At 38.0% G+C, this 23,161-nt stretch overlaps 1 protein-coding gene and 1 long non-coding RNA gene across 10 annotated transcripts in view; one reads left to right on the forward strand and one right to left on the reverse strand.

Moving 5' to 3' along the window:
* CDH13 (cadherin 13) overlaps positions 1-20,033 on the forward strand; it is a 508,729-nt gene extending 488,696 nt beyond the window's left edge. Inside the window, exons 13-14 of one of the 2 annotated variants that reach the window (XM_005432359.3) lie at positions 562-777; positions 14,313-20,033. In XM_005432359.3, coding sequence (XP_005432416.1) covers positions 562-777; positions 14,313-14,320 — 224 coding nt within the window. In that variant the 3' untranslated portion in view covers positions 14,321-20,033. Of the gene's footprint in view, positions 1-561; positions 801-14,312 lie in introns of those variants that run through there. The other variant, XM_027803288.2, reaches the window with a different exon arrangement.
* The window catches only part of LOC114015488 (uncharacterized), a 39,835-nt gene that overhangs the window by 7,477 nt on the left and 9,197 nt on the right, over positions 1-23,161 (reverse strand). For 6 of the 8 annotated variants that reach the window (XR_003559430.2, XR_003559432.2, XR_003559431.2 and 3 more), the window contains 6 exons: positions 21,529-21,608; positions 20,035-20,217; positions 17,346-17,394; positions 14,511-14,600; positions 12,928-13,030; positions 414-593 (listed from right to left, as the gene is read on the reverse strand). This is a non-coding gene — a long non-coding RNA (uncharacterized LOC114015488). The remainder of the gene's footprint in view (positions 1-413; positions 594-12,927; positions 13,031-14,510; positions 14,601-17,345; positions 17,395-20,034; positions 20,218-21,528; positions 21,609-23,161) is intronic. The other 2 variants (XR_008735072.1, XR_008735074.1) reach the window with 2 other exon arrangements.

Genomic DNA, 23,161 nt, shown 5'->3' on the forward strand with positions numbered 1-23,161 from the left:
TTTCTTTGCTGTTCTCCAAACATCAAACCTCCTGAAAGAGTTAAGGCACTCACCTGGGTACCAAGAGCTGTTATGAGCCACTATTGCTCAGGTGGAGCAGATCTGTGAATTTGAAGGGGCATTGCTTCCCTTTACTGCCTTCTCAGTCAAGCTGGGGAAGCAGTTTTGCCTGTACTTCCTTGCAAGAAGAGTTTTTTCCTTTAGGAAATAGATGTATTCTTCCCTCTTGTGTTGCTTGGGGGATGAGATGCCTCAACATTTCATTAGTATATCAGTTTCCACAGGCAAATTCTGCTAATAATTTGCAGACCAAACAAAAGGGGCTCTTCAAAGTCTTTCTTTTGATGGGGTTTAGAATAAGTTTGCAATTAGCTCTCAGCCCATGAATGAATTTCTGTACTGCCTCTTCTTACCTGCAATTCAATTCTTTAATCTTTTCCTTAGAGTGTTCTCATTTTATTCTTAATTTCCATGAGTAACTGTGGCACGTCTGGTATTTGCAGATTCCTCTTGCCTTCCAAACAACCACTCTTTGGCTCATTTTCCCCTTATCCTTTGCAGATACTCATGCCCAGGTCATCCTGCTTCAAAACCTGAAAAAGGCCAATTACAACATCCCAATCTCAGTGACAGATTCTGGAAAACCACCTCTGACTAACAACACAGAACTGAAATTACAAGTGTGTTCCTGCAAGAAATCCAAAATGGACTGCAGTGCAACTGATGCCCTTCATATCAGCATGACCCTTATCCTTCTTTCACTCTTCAGTTTATTTTGTAAGTCTTTTCCTGAACTGTAAGTAATGAAGTATTATTTAGCTGCTCATTTGTACGCTGCATAAGCAAACCTACCAAGGGAGAAGTTGAATTCATACATTGATATCATAATGCAGTAAATTTTGGTGTTTTTTTTCCTGAGGAAGTAACTATAAGGCAGAGGGAGGGGAGGGGGTTTCATAGTCAAAAAATAGCAACAAATGCCTGGTTGTCAAATTTAAAAAGAGAAGCAATAATTTTAAGCAGAATCAAAGGGAATTAGAGCTAGCATATGATAAACTAAGAAGCACCAGCTGTAGTAGCAGATTTGTGAGACACTTTCTTTCATCTCTCCCCACTTGAATTCAATTCAAGAACAGAAACAGGAGATTAAAGGTGTACTTCTAACAATAGCTGTTCAGGGTCACCATGAAAATGAGTACTGTCTGCTTCAATCTATTCCTCTGTATAAAGTGCGCAAGCAACTGGAACATGAGGAACTTATTCAAGATTCTGGGCTTAGAGCCATCCAGAATTGATAATGAAATTGCAAGTTGGGGTTGGAGGGCAGAGAGAACTGATGTGTAAAGGAAGCTTCTGAGAAAGCTTTCTAAAAGAGACAAGATCCCTAATTTGAATTGGAAGGAGGTGGTTTGTGGTTTTTTTGGTTTTGTTTGTTGTTTTGTTTTTTTAAATAATCCCAAAACGACTGAACAGTAGGAATTCAAAGCCATGGGATCCCAGCATCTAAGTTAGATATGTCCCTGGCTTGTCCTGTGGTGGCTTCCAGCAAAAGTTTTGATGCAGTGTTATTTTTTATTTCTTGTCTGCTAAAAAGCAATAGCAGTATCCTACAACTATGAGAGTAAATCTGTTATTCAAGGATTATTATCATACTTCTATGTTAGTAAAATACATTGTCTGGTGAATTAATACCTGAGTCATGGTGAAAGGCCTTATATTCTTGATGAGATAAAATCTACCATGAGGCAGAGATAGAGGTCAAGGCAGAGATAGTTTACACATCTGAGGCGTGTTGTATGCTTGATTACACATCTTGTCAGGTTTTGTCTTATAATATATTACTTTTATCCCAAAAGGGTAGCATGAAGGTCATTGTAAGAGAATTAGAACTAGCTAATGTTTGTGATGCTCTTTGAAGATGAAAAGGACTATATAAATGCTAAGTGCGAATTCAAGTTCTTTGTTCCAATCAGTGACACCTGAAGTATCTCCACTGGCTTTGGCTCAGTTATTCTGGGTGCAGTCTGCTGGAACCAAATACAGACTTCAGCTGTTAGAAGTAATTTGTTAAAAATATTTGACAGTACGTGACACTGTTACATCAGTGATATAAATATGCAGCCCATTGATTCAAATATATTCTTGTTACTACTTCATAAATGTTGCTGGTGCTATACTAGGCATGACTTTCACCACAGCAATTACTTTCATATCTGACATGATTTGCACTTGAACTTTATTTACATTAATGCATCTGCTCAGAATACAATGAGGTAGAGAAAAGCTTTTTGCTTTTGAAAGTATTCGCATTGCTTTCTTCTATCCCCCAAAGAAGTCTGACCATTTTCCTTATGTTGAATTTTAAAAAGCAGTTTTAGGGACTGGAAAGCTCTTCTTGCATTGCTCCTCTTGATTAACAGATCTTGTCCAGCTGGACTGTGGGCAGCATATAGGCCTCTGGCACCTGAATGGTGCTCTGAATGACAGGGATTCCCTCTCTTACTGTAAAAGAATAAATAGCACTGAAGAGTCTTTACACTGTGAACAATACAGACATGCCTGGAGCCTTTCTGATACCTTACATTCATTCAGAGTACTGTAATAAGTATAGAGGGAGCTGTAATTTTAAACAAAGAGTGGAGTAAGATTACGCACATACTCTGCCAGCAGGATGATGTTCGTTTCTGTTATCTGAGTAATAAAACCAAAACAAAGAGAAATAGTAGGTGTGTTGAAAGGAAGGGGAAGGAAAGATCTCCCTCTTGGGACAGAGGCTGTTTTATACATGGTTGTTGTGAGTGACAGTGTGAATTCCACAATAGACTTCAGCATGGGGAGACCTAATCCTCAACACAGGACCACGGTTTTTGTTAAAATTTTCTGCTTATTCAGTTGTGGGGTTTGGGTTCAGCCAGTGACACAAAGTGAGGCTGGTTATTCCATGTCTGGTACAGTCACCTTATCATGCTTATGCAAAGCCAGCACACATAACAATTTTCATAACCATTTTCCTCAGGTGTAAATGGCTACATGGAGACGTAAAAGAATGAGGCCAGGAGCCAGTTAAAATAATGTCGTTCTGTATTTGAACTTCTCTAGAATGTGCTGGTATCATTGCATTCCCAATTCATTTTCACACATAGGGTTTTTTTATAACTGCGATTAGTTCCATTGCAATGTTTTCTATAGTCCAAATATTTATCAGAGTAATCAAAGATTACGATGCCATAAAAACAAAGAGAACTTTAGTGCTTATTGAACAGATGAAACATCCCATTTCTAGTGGCAAGTTATGGGTTTAATTTTTGCAAAAGCCCTTACGTGGCTCACTTTGCTCCCAATGTTTTTTTATGAGGCTCTTGTTCCTAGGAGGTAAATCCTTCAGTCAAATGAACTTTGTTATTCATGCCAAAGTATTTCTTTTTGTATTTGACATCTGCTGTGAGGATAGATAGCGTTATGAAAGAGCTGTTCATGGTAAAAATGCCCTGCATGAATCTCCTCCCCATACAAAACATCTTGGTATTATCATTTAAATGATGCAATTATTATCTATACTTAGAATATGTGCCTCTTTCATAAATCATGAAGGAAGTCATATGTGGTAGATTTCTGAAGTATCTGAGCATAGAACTGAAGAGCCTGATTAAAACTGTAATGCATGCAAAAAGGAGCAGTTTTGCTTACTCTGTAGCAGCCCTACTGTGTTCAGTATATTGAGGGATAATGGGATACAGACTGCAGTTGCCCAGAAGCCCTTGGAAAGGTAGATATACTTGGAAGAAGAAATATTTAGGAGTTCTTGTTAGTCAGAAATAGAAAATACAGGATGCCAAAGTATGTGGACAGATTGCTGGTTTTCCACAACAAGAGAGTAAGGTCTTTCATGGGATTAAAAGATGGTGAATACAGAGTTGATTGAAAAAAAGGTGCATCTTTTGTATTTAACCTAACTTGTTACCACTGGGAATCACTGAAGTCAAGGCTGGGAAGATGTATAGTGAACAAGTAGAGGACTTTCTGAAGTTCTAATAGTTCATGCTAATAAATATTGGAGAGAATATTAAGGCTGTCATTATTGCAGACATGATGTTTAAGACGAGACCTAGTGTAGTGGGATCTTGTCCTCTGTTAGCTTTTCCCAGCCACTACTGGAGGAAAGATAGAACCAAAATGTACTAAATTTTGCTCAACCTGAATTACTAAATTCTAAAAGAACGGATCAAAAAAAAATAGATCTGGCTTCCTAGTCAGGAAGAAAGACTGCAGAAATTAGTTACTTGAGGAAGACAAAAAGTGGGAGAAATTGTGTTATGCAGCTGTCTGGTGCTGGGTCTGAGGTTGTCCGTGTTGTCCTTTACTGCTCTGTCATCTCAGTCATCTCATGTTTTCAACTGACGCAGGTAAAATAGCTCCTTTTCAGAATGAATGTAACCAAAGTGATGTGCTCAATAAGACTAGATTTATAAACAAGTTCCCTCTGGAAGGCTCCTGATCATTTTTAGTAAGAGAGTATCTACAACATTCCATAAGGATGTGGGAAGAGAGAGATAGGGGGAAATGTGCCCCTTATTGCAAATTGGTCACTGGTATTTCATTTGGGTATTGGTTGAACCAGACCTAAAAAGGAGAACAGCGGACCTTGAAAGTTTTTATTTATCATCAATTTCACAACAAGTTGTCATTAATATGTTTAGAAAACCTTTAACAGCAATCTCTTCTCAAGATATATAGGGGTTGGTAAAGCTGTTCTTTTTGCCCACTGGCAATGACATGGCAGAGTAATTTTCCATATGGAACTTGGTCAGAACAAGCCAAAGCAAAGGCATGCATCAAAGAACTGTTAGGCCTTAAGTTACATACAGGTGACTGAGAAAAAAAAAAAAAAAAAAAAGAAAGTGAAAGACTAAGAGAAAACCAGTTTTGTGTATATTGTTGTAATGAAGTTGGCAATGAAAACTGCCCCAGGCCCTATGGGAGACTGCGAAATAACTTCTCTAGCTGGCAGAACTATACTTTATAGCAATTACAAATTGTTTATAACATTATTTAAAAGAATATTTGCATTTTCAGGACTTTTGATTTGACAATAATTATTTCACTTAATGGCATATTCATAGAGTGATAATTGCATTTAATGTTTCCTTTTATATTCTACCAGCATAAAAGATCAAGTTAGATTCAAATGTGTTGAATCAAGGGAAAAAGAAGAACTAAAAGCACAACAGCCATGTCCTGAAGAAGCAGAATTCAGAGCAATTCTATTAGTAACTCAGTCACACTAGCAATAATATTTTCCTTAAATTTTCTTGTTAGGAAGACTAGACTTCAAACACTTCATGTTGAAAATAAAATATTTTTGATATCTTAGTTGACTGTCATCCATTGATAAGAAACTTCTTTTTGTTAACATGGCCAGCAGACTACAAAGTTCTAAGTTGATTTGCGCTTAAAGTATTCCATTATTATGAACAGCATGTAAGGTGAGAGACTGGGGGGGAAATACTGCTATGAAGAAATTAAATAAGCTCGAGGTCTCTACATTGAAATTAATTTGTTAAACTGAGGGTGAAAGGCCTCAGGTGTGTTGAAAAACAGAGGCTTGCACAGATGTCTGTACTGTGATTGCAAAGAAGCCTTAGTGACACCCTTGAATTTAACTTATTAATTTCCACCAACTTTTCCTGGTTTAATGCCTGCTATCCCACACCATAATTTTTTTCTGATTTGAGGAATGCAGCTACAGGGTAAATAGAAATAATGTCTTTTTTTTTTTTTTCTTTTTTCTTTTTTGTCCCTTGAAAATTACGTATTTGGTATTAAACTATCACAAAAATTCAAATTATAGTAAACTGGTGGATTTGAATTTACCTGAACATAGACAGCTGGAGTTAAAACTGCAGTGTTATCTTTCACCCAGTTCATTTTTCAAAGCAGGAGAAGCATCTGTATCTCTTGTACATCCTATGTTATTTGTGCAGGAATATCAAACGTCTGAAGACTGAAGCAACACATTCTTGAATGGCATAAGACTAAGACAAATCATAGCAGGTTTCACATGGAAAAGACCTTTAAGGTCATTGCTCTTTCCATTACAAGTGCAGATTTGTTACCTGCAGATTCACAGTTTTCAGCCTTTATTGTGAGTTACTTGGCTTAGTTTTAGAAAATCAGGTAGCGTATTTTTTTCATGGCGCAGCTAGTAGGATTTTTGTTTTTCCCAAGAAAAAAAGAAAGAGTTCATCCCTATTCCATATATTCCAAAAAGGACCATTCCCAACAGGTGAAATTGCTAAAAAAAATACTTTTTTTTTTTACCTTTTAGGTTATCTGATCATATTTTAATCTTCTATAGAAATTTTCTTCCTTTCAGAGCATGGCATTTAATTAAAAAAAATATCAGTTTAATTAGAAAGACTAGGACAGTTTGCAAGATAAATTTTCCCATATCTGAGAAGTAAAACATCCCTATATTGGCTAGAATTTCAAAAACTACCAAGATAGGGAGTGTTTTGCTGTGGAAAGGAGGTAGGGGGTAGGTTGGGGGTGGGGCGGGTGTTGCACTATTCTAATTTATATTCTTGCATTAAAGTGCATATCATGTGGGTACCTAAAGTAGCAGCTAAGTGATGCTAAGCAAGTAATTTGAAATTACTGATGTTTAGTGAGTTCCAGTGATGTAAATCTCACTTCCTAAAACAAATAATATCAGCAGCAACATCCACTATTACTCTAATACTTATTATATTTGTTACAGATGCTTTTCTCCATATAAACATTATTCATGTTACCGCTAAATTATCAGTGAATATAGATGCTTTCTCAAACGTATGTATGAGAACAATACCATTGTTACATGTCGTCTTAAAGATTTTGGTCCATTAGACTTTAGTAAGGAAAGGATGGTTTGGGGGGTTAAAGGACTGCATTCAAATTAAGATGGTTCCAATTTGAATCTCTCTTTTAAACAGACCTCTATGCCCAGTCTTCTAATTTCTCTACGGGTCTACTCAGTCCTGCAATTTGTTGTGCAGTTGGCTTTGGGAGCCCACCTAAAGTTAATGGGGCTTGAAATGGCACAGAAGTCCATATGTATGTACATAATTGGAGACACGATGTTTATATACCTAGTCATATAGACATGACAAATAGAAATACTCTCAAATTGTACATCAGCATATTTAAAATGTACTTAATGACATTACATTTTATTGAGTCAATTAGCTGGGAAATGGCATTTTATGCCCATTTTAAACCATCCAAACATGTTCCAGAAGTATAGACATGAAAAAATACGACAGTTTAGAAGATGCGTGTTTGGAATGCAAAAGAGAAAAGCATTACTAGCAAATACAGCTCCTTCCCTAAGAGCTGTAATATTGTTCCTGATGGTCATTCTGTAGACATGAAATGAACATTTAAAGAGATTGGCTTGATAGACCATTCAGTGTTGTGAATTCAAATGAACATTTTATGTTTTCATTTTCTCAACAGTTCTCAACAGTAACTGTTGATATATAATATATTGTATTTCTTTTCTGAACAACCTCTTAAAGTCACATAAATATATAACTTCAGATAGTTATCATCTGAATTTGTTCTGTAGTGGACTATGGCTGAAAACGAGAACTGAATAAATGACCAGTTCAAATATGTTTTCTGTCATTAATGGCTACTATACACCATGGGATTTTTGTTTCTTTTAGCTGTCTCTGTTATAGAGTGGGAAAACATCCAACAACATCCAAATGCCTCAAAATGTGGACAGCTTGTTATTCAGCTTTAAATGTGATATGTGATATTAAAAACTAATAGGCATAGACTAAAATGTGTGCAAAGGTTAGATGATGTTGCTTTTGTTTCTCCACTGGACAGCTGATACTTACTAAGTCCTTTGGAAGGCCATTGATGTTTGGAGTATTTCAGGCTACATCCTAAAGCCTTACTTTAGCCATACACTTAATTTACATGTCATTCTTAGCACTTATGTAAACTGTCATGCTTATGAGTTCTTCTTGAAATATTCTGAAATAGGTTGAAATCAAGACAGCCAAACCTGGAAATTTTCTAATTTGATTTTTCCTTTTCCATAGCTTCTAAGCATAAGAATATAAATGAGAGAAAAGTATTATTTACTAAGGGTTTTTTTTTTTTCAGATGATTCTTTTAGTATTTCAGGCTGGGGTTAATGTATACCTACAGATCTGAATGCGTCTGGACTACTTATGTTCACATTCTACTTATTAAAACCTGATAGTAAACTAAGCTGTACTGCTGTGGAAGATGAGAACTGACTGCTTAAGCAGTTACACATTGCTGTAGAAGGCTGGCTAGCCATTACATTTGATGCATTTCATTTTCAGCATAAAGATGAAAAATTAGGAGACTTGTTCAATGCTATTATTTCAAAACTGTACTTATTCATTTCACTTGCTGAAATTTATCAGATTAAAGCAAGAGGAAATATACTTCCAGACTGCTGGCAGTCAGTTCTGCAATTGTTATGTTTTGAAAGAACTGGAAAAGAAAGGAAGCATTTATTTCCTGTTGGTCAAATGAAGGCAACATTGCTTTAGCAAAGTATCTAGATAAAATACATATCAATTAAAAAAATAGTAATCTAGGACATTTTAGTTGCTTTTCACTAGAAATTACCATCACTACCAGTACGGTGCTTCATATTCCTAGTGGACAGGAATTTTATTACAAGATGCTTTATGTGATAAATGTAGCAGTGCCCTGGATTGAGTTGTACATGTTTCTAAACTTTTAAGCAAACATAGCTAATCCTTTAGTTGATCTGAGGAACTTTCCTTTCAGCTGGTGTTTCTTGTATGCACATACATTTCGCACTTCATAAGAACAGCCCGTGACATAGTGAGTATATATGACAAGGAAGAGGTGAAGCAGAAACAAGGATTCAACAGGGAGCAGGGCCCTTGCCAGAAGGGTAAGAGTGCTTTGGCATAAATCAGCACTGTTTAAGATCTGCCAGTAAAGTCTTACAATAAATAAATTTGCATTGAGACACACACACAGATACCTTTTGAAAATTACTTCAGCCTGAGCAACTTAGTCCCATGTGCAAGCTGATTGCTTTGGATTGGCATGTTTCTCTACTGTCTTGCCAGTTTTGGCCGACTGCATAGCACGCACCATCATTTCAGCTCCTGAAGTTAAATATTGACATTGATACATGAGAGCCTACTGAAGCTTTGAGCAGAATTATGAGACACTCATTTCACAAACACAGTACTAGTGCATACTGTGTTTTTCCTATCATTAAGAACTTTGAAATAATTTACTCACATTAATGAGAAACAAATTATATACAATGCTTTAAGCTGAAAATTTTCAGGATAAACTCTTTTACTTCTCTCTTCCTTATAAACTTTTCCACAAGGCATTACTGTTCAGTGAAATGGCTAATTTGCTGCAGTCACAAGCATACCTACTGCTCTTCCTGACACTAAAACTAAATATCTTAATTGCAGGAATAAGGGCACATGGTATCTGTATGGGGTAGCTGTTTCAACCTCAAATTCATCGAGATTTGGGGTGAAAAAGATTCCCTTCTTTTTCTGAGAAGACAATACCAGGATAGTCAGAAACCCTCTAAAATTGGTGAGGATCACATTAGAGGCTTCAGTGAGAGCGATTTCTGCAGAAAGAAGTTATATATAGCTACGCTAGCTTTATGCTGCTCGTGCATTCCCCAGATACCTTGAGGGAAAGGTTTGGGGTGACCATGTCAGAACAAGGATGCACACACCGCCTCTGTGGCTTTCACGCCTGCAGCCGTATGCAGAAAATTACTTGTTGTAGGTAGACAGAAGTCACGTTTAAAACAACACATGGTGTGTAATAGTTCTTGAGTGCCGAGACCAGCTATGGAGACAGTGTTGTTCTTAACAGCCAATACAAAGAAAATAAAATAATTACTAGGCATAATGATCATTAGTGTTCGGCTCTAAACCTGCCAGGCACAGGCTTACCAGGGCATTAAGTGCCTAAAAGAGAGTGTGGATCAGCAGATGTGCTCCCTGCACACATTATTTGCACATTTTATGCTCACAGTATTCCTTAAATACTAATATCTTTTATGTGCTGTTACCAGCTGCAAACTTTAAAACATGTGTGATATAAAATACATAAAAATGTGTCCAAAAAAAACCCCAAAAAAATCAACACAGACCCCTTGTAGTCAGTAGATAATACCAGAAGTCAGTAGTCCGTAGCTGAGCTATTTAGAGGTGGGACTCAAGAAGTAGACCCTAATAATCTGGCAGTATGTATTTCTGGAACTTTCATTTGGTCCTTCATTATGGGGAAAATAAACAAGAAAAAAAGCTAACAAGAATACTACAATTCCTATACAGAAAACAATAATGAACATTGGAAATCCAGCTGGAAAAAGAGAGATTTTCAATATGGACCAGATGCTTATCAGATCCCAAAAAAAATTCTAATAGCGCAGTTCTGTTGATTTCAGCAGATCTGCTAACATTCATCGTGGAGTTTTCTGCACAATACTTTACTTGTTCTTGACTTCTGTAGATTTTGTATTAAGGGAGTTAGTTACTGGCCAGAATGTTTGTCAAATAACGCTTTATATGACTATATTTGAATATTTTTGAAAGTAAATGTGTAACTGATAAACTTTGTTATTAACCACAGAAGTTAGATTAACTTAACTTCTCTGTTAGACATGAACAATTTTGTATCAACCTTGTGTGCAATAGAAAGAACAAAGACAGATTTGAAATCAAGTGCTCTTACTGGAAGTACCAAAGATTATTATCTACTGAAATGTTACAGCCCAAAATTCTGAATGTTGAATCTGATTTTAAAAGCCAAAACCTACTCCTTTAGTCATCCACCTTTATAAAAGGGTCAAGTCAGCATTAATGAGCAGAGGGATATAATGCTATCCAAAGGTAATTCTTTTAACACAACCAGTTAAGGCTGGCAAAAGGGCTGAGCTGAATTCATAGCAGTCTTGGCACCCTTTGCCAATGCTAAGATTTTTGTAGAGGTGTCAGCAAAAGCAGATGTTAAGGAGACAGCATTTTATAGCTGCTTGCAGGGAGCTCCTCCTATTACATGAGAAAGCCTGTGGAAAAGCCCAAACAGGTTTCATTGAAAACGTGTCAATGAAAGCTGATATCACGGGCTATGAATGAGAGGAAAAACAGGTCGTGTAGGGATAACTTGAGAGGGAAGAGGCCTTGAAGGAGTCACAGTAACAGAGGTTTTGTCAAAGTTATGGACTAGGAAAATGCTCCGTACAGCAAAAGATTGACAGGGTAGGAACACACGGTACCTTGAATTTGTCAAGAGCTTGAAAAGGTGTTGTAAAACTGCTAACTGAGGAGAGCCTGGGTAGGAGATTTAGCTGTTTGAATGGCTAGAAAAAGCACTTTTGGACAATATGTGAAAAAGAATCCTCTAGATTAAGACATAACCTAAATATACAGACCTAGAAAGGAGATTCCGTGACAAAAACCTTCTCCAGTTTGGGTCTGGTTTTAGATTTGAGTGAGAGGCAGGATGATAGTGTTGTCCTGAGCAATAAAAGGAAGAACTAGAAAGGAGTGCTTTAGGGGAAAGGTTTAAGAGCTCAGTTTACCTGTGCAGAGCTGCCAGCTAAACATTGAAAAGGTATCAGAGCTAGAGGTCGACATTTTAGTCTAAATGGGAAAGCAGGTAAAGAGAGTAAGATCTCTGGTCTGTCAGCACTGAAGAGATTGTTGGATGTGTATGAATGGTGTCACAGAGAAGGGGAAGAAATTAAAGCGGGGGTGAAAAAGGTTTCCCCAGAAACCTGGGATGGAGGGAATGGTACAGAAGGACATGCTGGAAAAGCGATTAGAGAAATCATAGTAAAATGGCAGGAGGGGATAGTCACAGGAGCCAAGCAAACATCAGATTTCCAGGCATGTGATTAAATGGCTAGAAGGCAGCTGATAGGTCAGAAAAGATCCAGTTGATAAGCAATTTCAGTAGAAAGAAAGCAGAGAGGGACTATAGAGCTTTTAGATGAAAGGGAGAAGGAATGGGGTAGTGCTTGAAGAGGCAGATGGGGCAACAAGGAGAATCAAAAGCATGCTTATATTGAGAGAGAGAAGCTAGCCTTCAAAAACTAGCATAGGAAAAAGCATATTCCTAATTAAACCTGAACTCACTAGTTTTAATATTTGTTTACTCAGAAAAGGCAAGATAAGGTAGTAGCATTCATTATATCTGTCAATATGATGTGAAATACACAAGCTTTTCTTCAGGTCTGCCCATAAATCAACATATATTGCCCTTTATTTACAAGCTGTTGGTGAAGCAGTCACTATCTGCTTGAATTTGTGTGGTATTTATAAACTTTGTGCTGACAGATTCCTCTGATGAAGTTTCAGCCTATGGATAGTACAGAAATTCAGTGCTACAGTTGCTGTGCATTCATCATATACAAGTGCCTGTCCTTAGCATGAAGACCTTCAGGGATCTCCTAAATATCAAGAGGAGTTTTGCCAACACAAAAGCTAGTGTTACTTCCTTTGAGTCAGGATTGAACAATGCCCTTTAAGGATACTAAGCTTCACTGTGATCTGGAAGTGCTATTTTTGAGGTGGTCTGGGAGATCAGAGTCCTCAACTCTTGCTTTTCACTATCCTGGGAGATCAAGTTGTTAATGAGAATTTAGTCCTAGCTGGAATCCCTAAACCAAATATATCCAGACTTTGGCAGTCATGATCACAAATTCCTTATATGTAAGTCTGGCTCCTTATGTTTGTGGCCGGACCTTTTCTTTAAACAGCATGCTAAAAATCCACATTTTATCTTATTTGGAAATCTCAGTGATACTTTTCATTTCAATGAGCCCCTTCCATCAGTTCCTTTATGGATTCTTAGGCTTGCTTGATTTGCTTTACTTACCTTCCTTTAACAGAGCGAGGTGATGCTGCAGGGGAAAGGACAGGCTGTTGCACGCTATCCAGGTGACTGCCTTGCTGCATAGCCCATCTGGACAGGCCTCTACCTGGAAAAAATTAATATTGAAATCAATTCAAAATAGTACCAAGATAATAACAAGAAGGAAACAGACACAGTAAAATAGCCTTATCAAGAATTATATTAAACTTGATTTACCCAAAAAGAAAAGCAGATAATTAAAAATGAATAAAAACCACAAGCAAGCATCTAATAATGACCATTATGTTACTGTTTATGCTGCATGTGTCTGTGTGGAACATCCTTTTGGTTCAGTTGGGACCAGCAGCCTTGGCTGTGTCCCCCAGCCTACTCACTGGTGGGGTGAGAAGCAGAAAAGGCCTCGATGCAGTGTCAGCACTGCTCAGCAATAACTAAAACACTGGTGTGGTATCAGCACCGGTTTGGTCACAAATCCAATACATAGCACGCACCATATGAGCTACTATAAAGAAAATTAACTCCATCCCAGCCAAAACCAGTACAACCAGTAAACCAACACTGTAAAGCCAGAAGCTGTATTTAAGAGGAGCCAGATCAAATTTAGCTAGTGTTTTTATAATACAGTAACAATAATTTTGCTATCATTATTCTTACTATTCTTGTGTGGGTTTACTGTGAAGACAAAGATTAGCAATTTACTAGTGTCCAAGGGAACCTGGAGGAATATGACCCATTAGCTATAAGTAATGTTATATTTGCTCTTAATCTCTGGTTTTCTGAATTTCTTTATTACCTCTGCATTATCAGAATGCCCATCTAAAATAGGTAAAACCATTCAAGTTGTGCCACCTCCACATTATTTAAAAAAAACAAATGTTAGGCAGTCCACATAAGATTTGTATTTCTGTAGCAACATTAGGATGATATGCCAGCTCCTTTATTCCCTGGTATATTCACAAACCATAAGGCATTATAAATGTGTTATTATAAAAAAGATATTGTTTGTTTGCTCTTTGCTTGTCAACGGTGTGTGCATGCAAGGAAGTGACTCACTGGCATTTTGCTTGCACTCTTGCACTAAGCATAAGTGATCAAGGTGTCAAATGGGGAAGATCGCGTCCTGGCTCAAGATTTATGCTCACACCTCCGCACTACATCTTCCTGAATTACGCTACAAAGGTCTCTGAATGCCTCAGGTGACATTCTGGGGTTTCCTCTTGGATATTTCTATCTTCACTAATAATTGCTTCTGAACCTGGTTAATTTATATTTAATTACTGACAAACGCGCATGCACTCGATCAGTAATTTAATTGGGGAAAACCCCAAAAAAGTTAAAAAATACTGTGATCTGCATAGTAGTAATCACCCACATTTCCCATCATTTAGGTCTGTAAGAACTCCTGACATTTGAAGCTGTCCTACCGAGTTGCCATGGCAACGAGAAAAAAGAAAACGTCAGATCTGAAGATTGCAGTTTACAGTAACTGTTCTTCACTACTAGGCCTCAGTTGCTCCAGATTCAGTTTAATTTGCAACCTCACTTAATCTGACTCTACATTGGTGTTTGACAGCCTCTACCCTCACCTCCGTTTGTTAATGGGTTCCTCTTGCAAGACGCAAAGTTTATGCGAATTTTCTCTGAATGTTGAAAGACCATGACTTCTAAACCGGACCCTGGGGGAGCAGAAAACAGATTGACTCCATTTTTTTCTATCTGTTGACTTGTTGCTATTCAACTGTTCAGAAAATATTTTGTCTGTGGGTTAGTATTTGTATATGTATGAGTGTATGTATATATATATATTTATATAGAGAGAAGAGTTATACGACAGGTTTAGCTTTTATAAAATATTCATCTGAGCGTGCAAAGGGCAAAGCAGAATAATACAGCCACAGATGAATGGTAACTATTCTACCACCGCTAAACCTACTGTATTTGCTGTTTATAGCGTGGCCAGAAGGAGAGAGCCTGTTGCAATCGTACCACTACAACAGCCACCTTGGTGACACAAATAAAGCAGGCTCGGCTCTGCAGTGTCACTTCTTGTACCTCAGGTTCAGCAAACAAGAAAGGCAAGCCCCCTGGCTTCCTTCTGATCTGAACTGCATTCCCTGTGCCCCAAACGGAACCATCTGATCCCGCAGGAGCAGTGCCTGGAGGTTCAGTGATGCTCTGATTTGTGAGAAAGCAGGCAGCAGCCAGCTGCGAGCAGCGCTGTGTAGCTCACCGCTGCCAGCAATGGGAGCGCTGGGCCTGACGGTAACGGGGCTAAAGTCAGCGCCTTTTATGTTCCTGCAGATAATTATGTGCTGGGGCAGTTTACAAAATTTTAAGTATTTCATCCGCTCTGCAGACACCGTTACATAGGCAGATGTCTGTATGGGAGAAACTGATTGGGAACAGCAAAAGCAAAGTATTTCTCAGCAGCACGGGTCTCTCTCTCAGCCTCTATGCAGCTGTCAGTACATCCGTAAGTGCAAGGAGGAAAACAGATGCCCAGTTCTATAAATATATCTACACACACACATATATATCGTTTTGAATATATATATACATACATACACATGTACACGCAGTTTCCAGTTACAAGTAACAAGAGCATTTCTTTCTGTGTGTAAACTTACCACACTTGTTTGCAGACATGGGGAAAAAAGGGTGTTCGTTATATATGAATATGAAATCCTTTTTTATTCTGTGAGCATGTAAGGTTAAAAAAAAAAAAAACAAACCTTCTAACTGTATCAAGATGATCATCTTGTTAATAAATTGTAAATGATCCATCAAAGCTCACACCAAATTTTTATAAAATTAACACAACAGGTATACTAGTGACAGACTGTGGCTTTTATTAGAGCTTGCCAGTAACTAGGGTAAGGTAAGTATCTTAGAATATTTTAATAAACTTGCTTATTTAAAGTTTAAACAAGAAAGCTTCCTTATGCAATAGAACTTTGCAGCTGCATTCTTTAGTTAGCATTTTTACAGTACTTATGAGTCATACTGTATGTTGTCTTTACTACAGTGAGATTATGAGCATATCTTCCACACCACGTATATGTTTCAATAGTAAAGATTTTTGGAAGCATTAAAAAGTCCAAACATACATTTGGTTTTCCATAATGCTACACTAGATATTAAATGTGTGTTGGTGGTTAAAAATTGCTGTACAATAGCTTTTCTCTGACTTCCTGTATTGTTCCAAATATGAAACAGGCCTTTTTTTTTTTCTTTCTTTTTTTTTTTTTAATCAAAAGGAGTAACAACAACAGTGACAGAGGAAAAATTAGTTTGTGTTGTGAACTTTCCTAACATTGTAAATTTCTTAGTAAGATACAAGCTGCCTTCAGACAGGAACCTATTTTTGTCTTCCAGCATCACTCCTGCAGTCCTGAACAAGTAAAATTCCCACCAACCTTATTTCTCTTGCAGCACGCTCTAGGTGTTCCCTTACCAAAGTGGTACTTGGAGGTTAGTGCGAATTCCGGTTGGGCGAGGGCTTCAGGAGTGGGCTGTTAGGCAGCTACAGGCATTTCAGCAGGAAAGCGCCTGATCTCAAACATTAATGTGGGCATGCTTCTGGTTCTCTTTCTGTGCCCATGCCTTGTAATAATCATATGATGCTGCTTTATCATCAACAGTCATGTCTTTTAAAATATATATATATAATTTTCAGGCAAATTTTTCAAAAGGAAAACAATCAACAAATGCACGCCACCACTGGATTTTCAACATGTATATTTAATGAATGCATCCAAATGCACCCAAAGATAAGCTGCACCCTATGCTTTCATCTATAAAACCTCTATCTTAAATAAAAGAAGTTATAACATCCTCCCCTACAAATACTCTTTTTCTACTTGCTTTCATCCCTTCTCTATCTAGCAAAACCCACTTCTGGAAAGACACTCATTGACATTAGTGTCATTTCTATCAAGTACCAGATAAAGCTACCCTTTTCTTGTTTAAACCAAGGTTGACATAGCATTTGGTGGATCATTCCAAGGGCATCCACAATGAGGAACAAAGAAAAATCTCTTCTGTCTGGAGCTGCACTAACAATGGGAAGACTTTTTCTACCACTTTGTGCCCTATGACAAGAAATCTTTCTTGTTGGATAATACTGCAGCATTTTGACATGAGAGGTCAGTATCATGGCTAAATTCTGAATCAAGATGCCTCAGAGCCTTCATTCACCATTGTTACTTTATTTCTACACCTAGATTAAAGCCTCCCAGCTTATACTGCGTATCCCTAGGCTTCAAACGGAGCTAATCACTGGACTACCTAAGCATGCAAAGAGAAGACAAAGCTACCATGTTAATGTTTCTCTCTCTGTACCCGAGAACACAAAAGAGGTTGTGGCACTTTCTGTAGCATTATACAAGTGAGGAACCATATTAGAATCTGAGTTTTCCTACCTGAGTAAGATTGTTGGCTCTATCTGGCTCAAAAAATGATGCCCGTTTCCTGGAACAAAGGAGCAACAATAATTTATTAGTTTTTCTACAATATCATGAAAAAGTAGAGAGTTTACAAAATTGGTTGTCATTTTTTTTAATAGTTAATTATGTTTAACGTTTGTTCAGCCAAGCTTGCTGTTTTTATAACACAGAACTTATTTCTACCTAGCTATTTTGGTCACTGCCACACTTATTTTAATCTGTTTGTAGACATGTAATACTGTCTAGAGTCAGAAAGGCAGTGAATTTGTTGGTTTTCATTTTGTAACATGCACAAAACTTCCTGTGCAAAAATCATTTCACTTGAAAAGAGTATCTGCTGTTTAAAACACAAATTGTGTATAACAATCAATAAGAGGAGTTTATCAGCAAGACAAAGGTCACATTTGTGTTGTACTTGCTAATTGAACCATTTCTGTACACCTCATATGTATGCTTTTGCAACACACCTATGTGCATTTATTAATGTACGTTTTGTTCAGTAACTGTAGGTCTGAAAATTAAAGCAAAGGGAAATGAGCTGAATATCCTACTGGGTTTAGAGGATGATTAGGTAAGAGTGGAACACTGGCTAATACACTTTCTGAGCCCTGTTCTTATCATGTTTACACGTGTAAATCAAAGAAAACTCCATTACTAGAATTGTTCAAGATTCAGTTAATCATAGTTAAATGAATTTTTTCATCTAAACTTCCCCTTCCCATATTGCTTTTACGGGTCTGCTGTGAACAGTAAAGCAGCAGTATTTGTCAAAGGACTGTTGAGTGCTTATGTATTATCAAGTGTCTCTCTTTTGTGACATACAGAGAAACCTACAGCTTAGATGCCCCCACAGATGACGTGCTTCCTTCACTGACCACTTTAATGTGTCTCTAAGGCACCCGGCATAATTTGGTTTAATGTTTATTTTAAATGGCTGGGGCCTGTGGTCAAATAAGTCATCCTGGTCTCTTGCACAGTCATTTAAGTTAGGGATCACTATATTACAAGCCTTATTTGTTAAATTCTGGACTTAAAATCAGTTTGTAGGGCTCTAGCTTAAATGTTTTATCACTACAAAAAGACAGACATATGTTATATTAACAACTTTTCCATCATTGGTCCTTCCCTTGCAAAGACCTCCTGTCTGAAGTACTGAGAAAGCTGCCAGTTTTCTTCTCGATTGCAAATAATACACTCAGCCACTTGAAACATAGCAGAATTTTCTGCATAAATTATTTTACACCACTGTTTGCCTAAAGGCTAAATTTCTTTCTGCATGGGTCTAATAATGTCTTATTTAATTAAAAAAAAAAACAAACCACGAGTTAAAAGTGTCACATCAGCCTGAGAACACCAAGTCTAAGGCAAAGCTCCAATCCCATCTTCCCCTTATTGCATCTCTAGAAACTTTGTTGCCTGAGATACAGTACGATGCTAACAAAAAGATAAATAGCTAAAATAGCAATTTATTTCAATTAACTCTGTGATCTACAAACTTTAGAACTAACATACAAAGTGCATTAGTAATTATCATTAGAACTATTTTATTTAAAGCAGATATAGCTATTTTACTATTTAAGACGCATAACCTATTGACTACACTGTTCTTTTGCCTCACATCAAGATATGCTAGTTGATCTATGTTTGTCCAAATGAAATGGATACACCTATACACTCTCAGTGGAAAGTTACTAGCTGCACAATTGCTATGTGTGTGTATATATGTAGATATATAGAGATATACACATACACATATAAATATATGTATAATATATATGCAGATGGAGGGAGACTAATACAACATGGGAACTTGGAATAAGCAGTTTCATTCCATGAATTATGGATGAAATACATGAGTTAAGGGACAGCACGGGTTACCTATGCCAAAGCAGCTTGATTTAAAGGAGAAAAAAAAAAAAATATAAAAAAACCCACACACTAAAACCCAGGCTTATCCCAGCTCCTGTGTTGTATGTATGCTACCTTTAGCTGTTCCCTCTTAACACAATTATATCATTTGAAGATATGCATAATCGTTTACTGACTCATTTTTAGTTGCCTAGGTATCAGCAGGTCACCAATAGTGGAAAGAGAAGGGTTTATAGCCAGAATTCTGCATTACTGTGCTTTCAGTGGGACAGCTATTTGGGAGAGTTTTATCCATCCTTTGAACATTACACCTCTGCATCGGCAAATGGAAGTACTCAATGACTTGGGGTTAAAATGAACGTAGTCTAAAGACAGGCTGTGTGTCACAGCGTGTGTACGCATGCACACACACCCTGCCTGGGACTGCAGAATAAGAGCATGTCTGGTGAACTGTGATGGTGAATTCAGAACAAACTGTTGCTACTGCCATTTCAGACAGTACCCTCCTGTAAAATCATATTTGCCCCATAACAAACTCTGTCTCTTGAAGTTACCACCAAGATTATTTTTTATGGTTTTCTTTCTTTTGTTAAAGTTCAAGCAAGGTGGATTTTTTTTTTTTTTTTTAAGCACACTTAATTCAGCTACTTTTCCAGTTAATTGTTTCTTTGGGCCCTAGTTGCTGAATTGCTTGCTGTTTCTGAGGTGTAAATAAACATTTCGATTTATGACGTGGTTGCAAAAAACTTGTAATTTATTTGTGAAATGCTCAAATAAAGGATGTATGGGCTTTTACCTTTTGTCTGGGCGTAGACCTTCCTGATGCAATACAGCAGGAATGGAGGACAGCAAAATGACCTTGAGATTGCCAAAGGGCTGGAATAGCCTGCGCTTAATACCAGAAACTTCCACGTTGCTCTACGTAAAAGAGAAATTGCAGCCTTCATCATCACCGTGCCATGGCAAATAGAATGAGAATCTGGAAGTTAAGAGGTAAATCAGGTTTGACCATAGAAGAAAGCAGTAGCAGATTATTCAGTATCCATTTAGCGAACAGCAATGATTTGCATTATAGAGCCCCACACTTTCAGTACAAAGAGTTGCACTGAGCCAAAGCTGGGTCAGATGTCCCTCGGCTGGAGGGGGTGTGTGTGCAGGAGCTTTAATGGATCCTTGCTGCGCTTCCTTTCTGCTTCACCTGGCCACCTGCCCCACCTACCTCCAGCAGTCCAGCCTACACAGAACAGCCAGCCACCAAAAGTGAACGCTGCAAACAACGCAGAAACAGGCTGAGCAAGCGTCAATCAGCAAGGACCAGTGTGGGATGCTACGATGCTACTGGACTGCATTCCTGCCACGGCTGGCAGGGCCGATTATGAGACGGCTTATAACAGCAAGTGCTGCCATAGTCTGTAGTCATACCTGCTGTGCTCTCTCCCTGTGCTTAACTCCTCCTTTAAGACACGTATACAGGTGTGGCCTGATCTACTTGTTGCCCTGGCTCAGAAAACCTTACTCCAAAATTTAGAGCCCTTATTACCTTCAAGTCCAGGCTGCCCCAAAAAGCTTGCACTGCTTCAATGTCCTTCTGTACCGGGAACTGCAGGCTTCATTGACAAGGCTTATCGCTTTAGCATGCTGCATTCCCAGTAGCAGGACTTAGGGTCTGTAAGATATTATTTTCTTTTTTTTCACTGAGCTCTCATAATCTGTGATTATGAAGGGAAAGGAAGCGGAGTGTTCTTTCCTGTGCTGTCAGCTGCTCCCAGACACTGCAGAAGGGCCCAGCAGGTGAAATAAATACATGATAATTCTGGCCCAGAATCCAGGGCACAAAAAAGAATAGAAGGCTAGGCAGAATGAAAATCCTGCAGGAAATTTGCACCATAGCAGTATGACATTATTGCCTCTTTACCAGGAAATTCTTTTTCCAGCACAAAGCTGGATAGAACCTGTTGGCTTTCTGGAATTCCTGCAAGTTGTTTTTTAGATCTTATAGGAAGTTATCTAAAGTGACAGAGACTGAGAGAAAAAGAATATCCCTGAAAATAGCCTTTTACTACATCTGAGGATAGAGGAAGCTGGGGGAGGGAGGGCAGCATTTGAAGGAAACACTTGAGTACAAGCCACAGCAGCTTGCTTTCACCAAGACCCGCCTCCAGCTTTTGACTATTGCCAATGCTCTGTCAGACTTTGAATCTAAATGGGGCTTTTTAATGTGGTCAGTAATAAGTAGAGGATAAAAGAGCATATGTGAAACTTGTGGTGTAATTGAGCAAAAGGTCATTACCTGAAAGCCACAGCAAAAAAGCGTTTCCTCCTTTGGTCTCAGTTGATACCGTTGTCCTAAACTAATGCTGTGCTTCGTACCTTAAAAGAGATGTTTGAAACACTACAAAGTTAAATCATAAGCAAAGAAATGTTAACAGAGTTAGAAAATGCTGAATGGTTTTTAGATAGTTAGAAGTTTTCTGTTGCCCTTTCAACCTCCTCCTGTCTCATCTAATACCACGTGATCTGGATTGCAGTCTACTGTTACTCGGTAACTTTGCACAGTTCAATCCAGTTACATTTTTTTCTCCAGTAGCAATAAATGAGAACAGTCCCTTCTGGCTTCAGTACAACCTTCTCAACTGCAGAAAAAAAGCAAGGGTCATTGCTCCTGCTGTAAAACTATTGGGATGCTCTTCCTCAACTGCCACGCCTCTGGCTGGACTCTGCTCATCCACCTCCCAGTGCTTGATGACCTTCGCTGCTCCTGCGGTTACAGCAGCAAGTCACTCTAGACCAGTACACTTCAACAATATATGACAGTATATTTTACTACTTATGACTTACTGTTTCCACATGCAATTGCGGGATCCTCATCATCATTGCTGTGGCTGGATATACTTTTTATGACTAACTGTCCAAACCAAGAAAAGCAAAAATGTTTACGCTACTTCTTCACTGCAAAGCATGCTGAAAATTTAGAGTGTAAAATATAGCTGGACACTTACAAGTAATTAATTGCTTGCAGTGTTCTGCAAGCCAGTAACAATAATGAAGTAATTGATTTGGAAAGGGGGACATTCATAAACAGCTTTTTGTCGTGCACTTAAAAGAAAAACAAAAACCAAAATTAAACTCTTATAGCGTTGCCTTTTAAAAGTGACCACACGTATTTTTAACAGAAGGTTGATCAAACATAAGTTGACAGTGCTTATGGACTGCATTAACTCTTCAAGTCACTAATAAGCTCTTGAAATTTTAGCTTTTATAAATGTGTCCATTGTTGTTTACAGCTGTTATCTCTCTTTATGCCAGCAGCCACTTGGGAACAAATTTTATGCTGGGCTAATTTTGCCATTCCAGCTATCCTGATAACTTCACCCTTGCTGTAACTGATCTGCTGGGGACAGTGATAAGATAATGAGTCTAGCCTGCACTTGGAAATGACAGCAAATCAAATGATGCCTCTTTGTACACAAATAAATAAAAAAATAATCACATCAGCTGTGTGTCACTCTTTGTGCTATTTGATCAGCTGCAGTAAAGCAACAGTGCTGTAAGATACCTTCCAAGTAGCCATAAACCAGGGATTAAAACCTGCCTTAGGGTTACAGCAGGTATTATCGGCTTGGCTAGTGCCAAGGGACTTATCTTTTAGTGGGATTTGAACATGTAGTTTCCCTGACATCACTAGAAAGCCATAAGTCTAAGAGCTGAATTTTTTCACTGCCACCCCAACTGATAAAATAATTATAATTATAAACTATTTCTTTTTTTAAGTCATCATGAGCTCGTATACTTTCTTCCCCCCTCCCCCGCCCCGTATCTCCAAGGTAAGTTAATTGTCATCATCTTTGATTTTGAGCGAGACCGAAAAACCTCTAGAGAACAGGTGCCCCAATTAACAGATGCTCTGCCTTTTGTACAGTGGA

The sequence above is a fragment of the Falco cherrug genome, chromosome 14 (assembly GCF_023634085.1).
Source record: "Falco cherrug isolate bFalChe1 chromosome 14, bFalChe1.pri, whole genome shotgun sequence".
NCBI lineage: Eukaryota > Metazoa > Chordata > Aves > Falconiformes > Falconidae > Falco > Falco cherrug.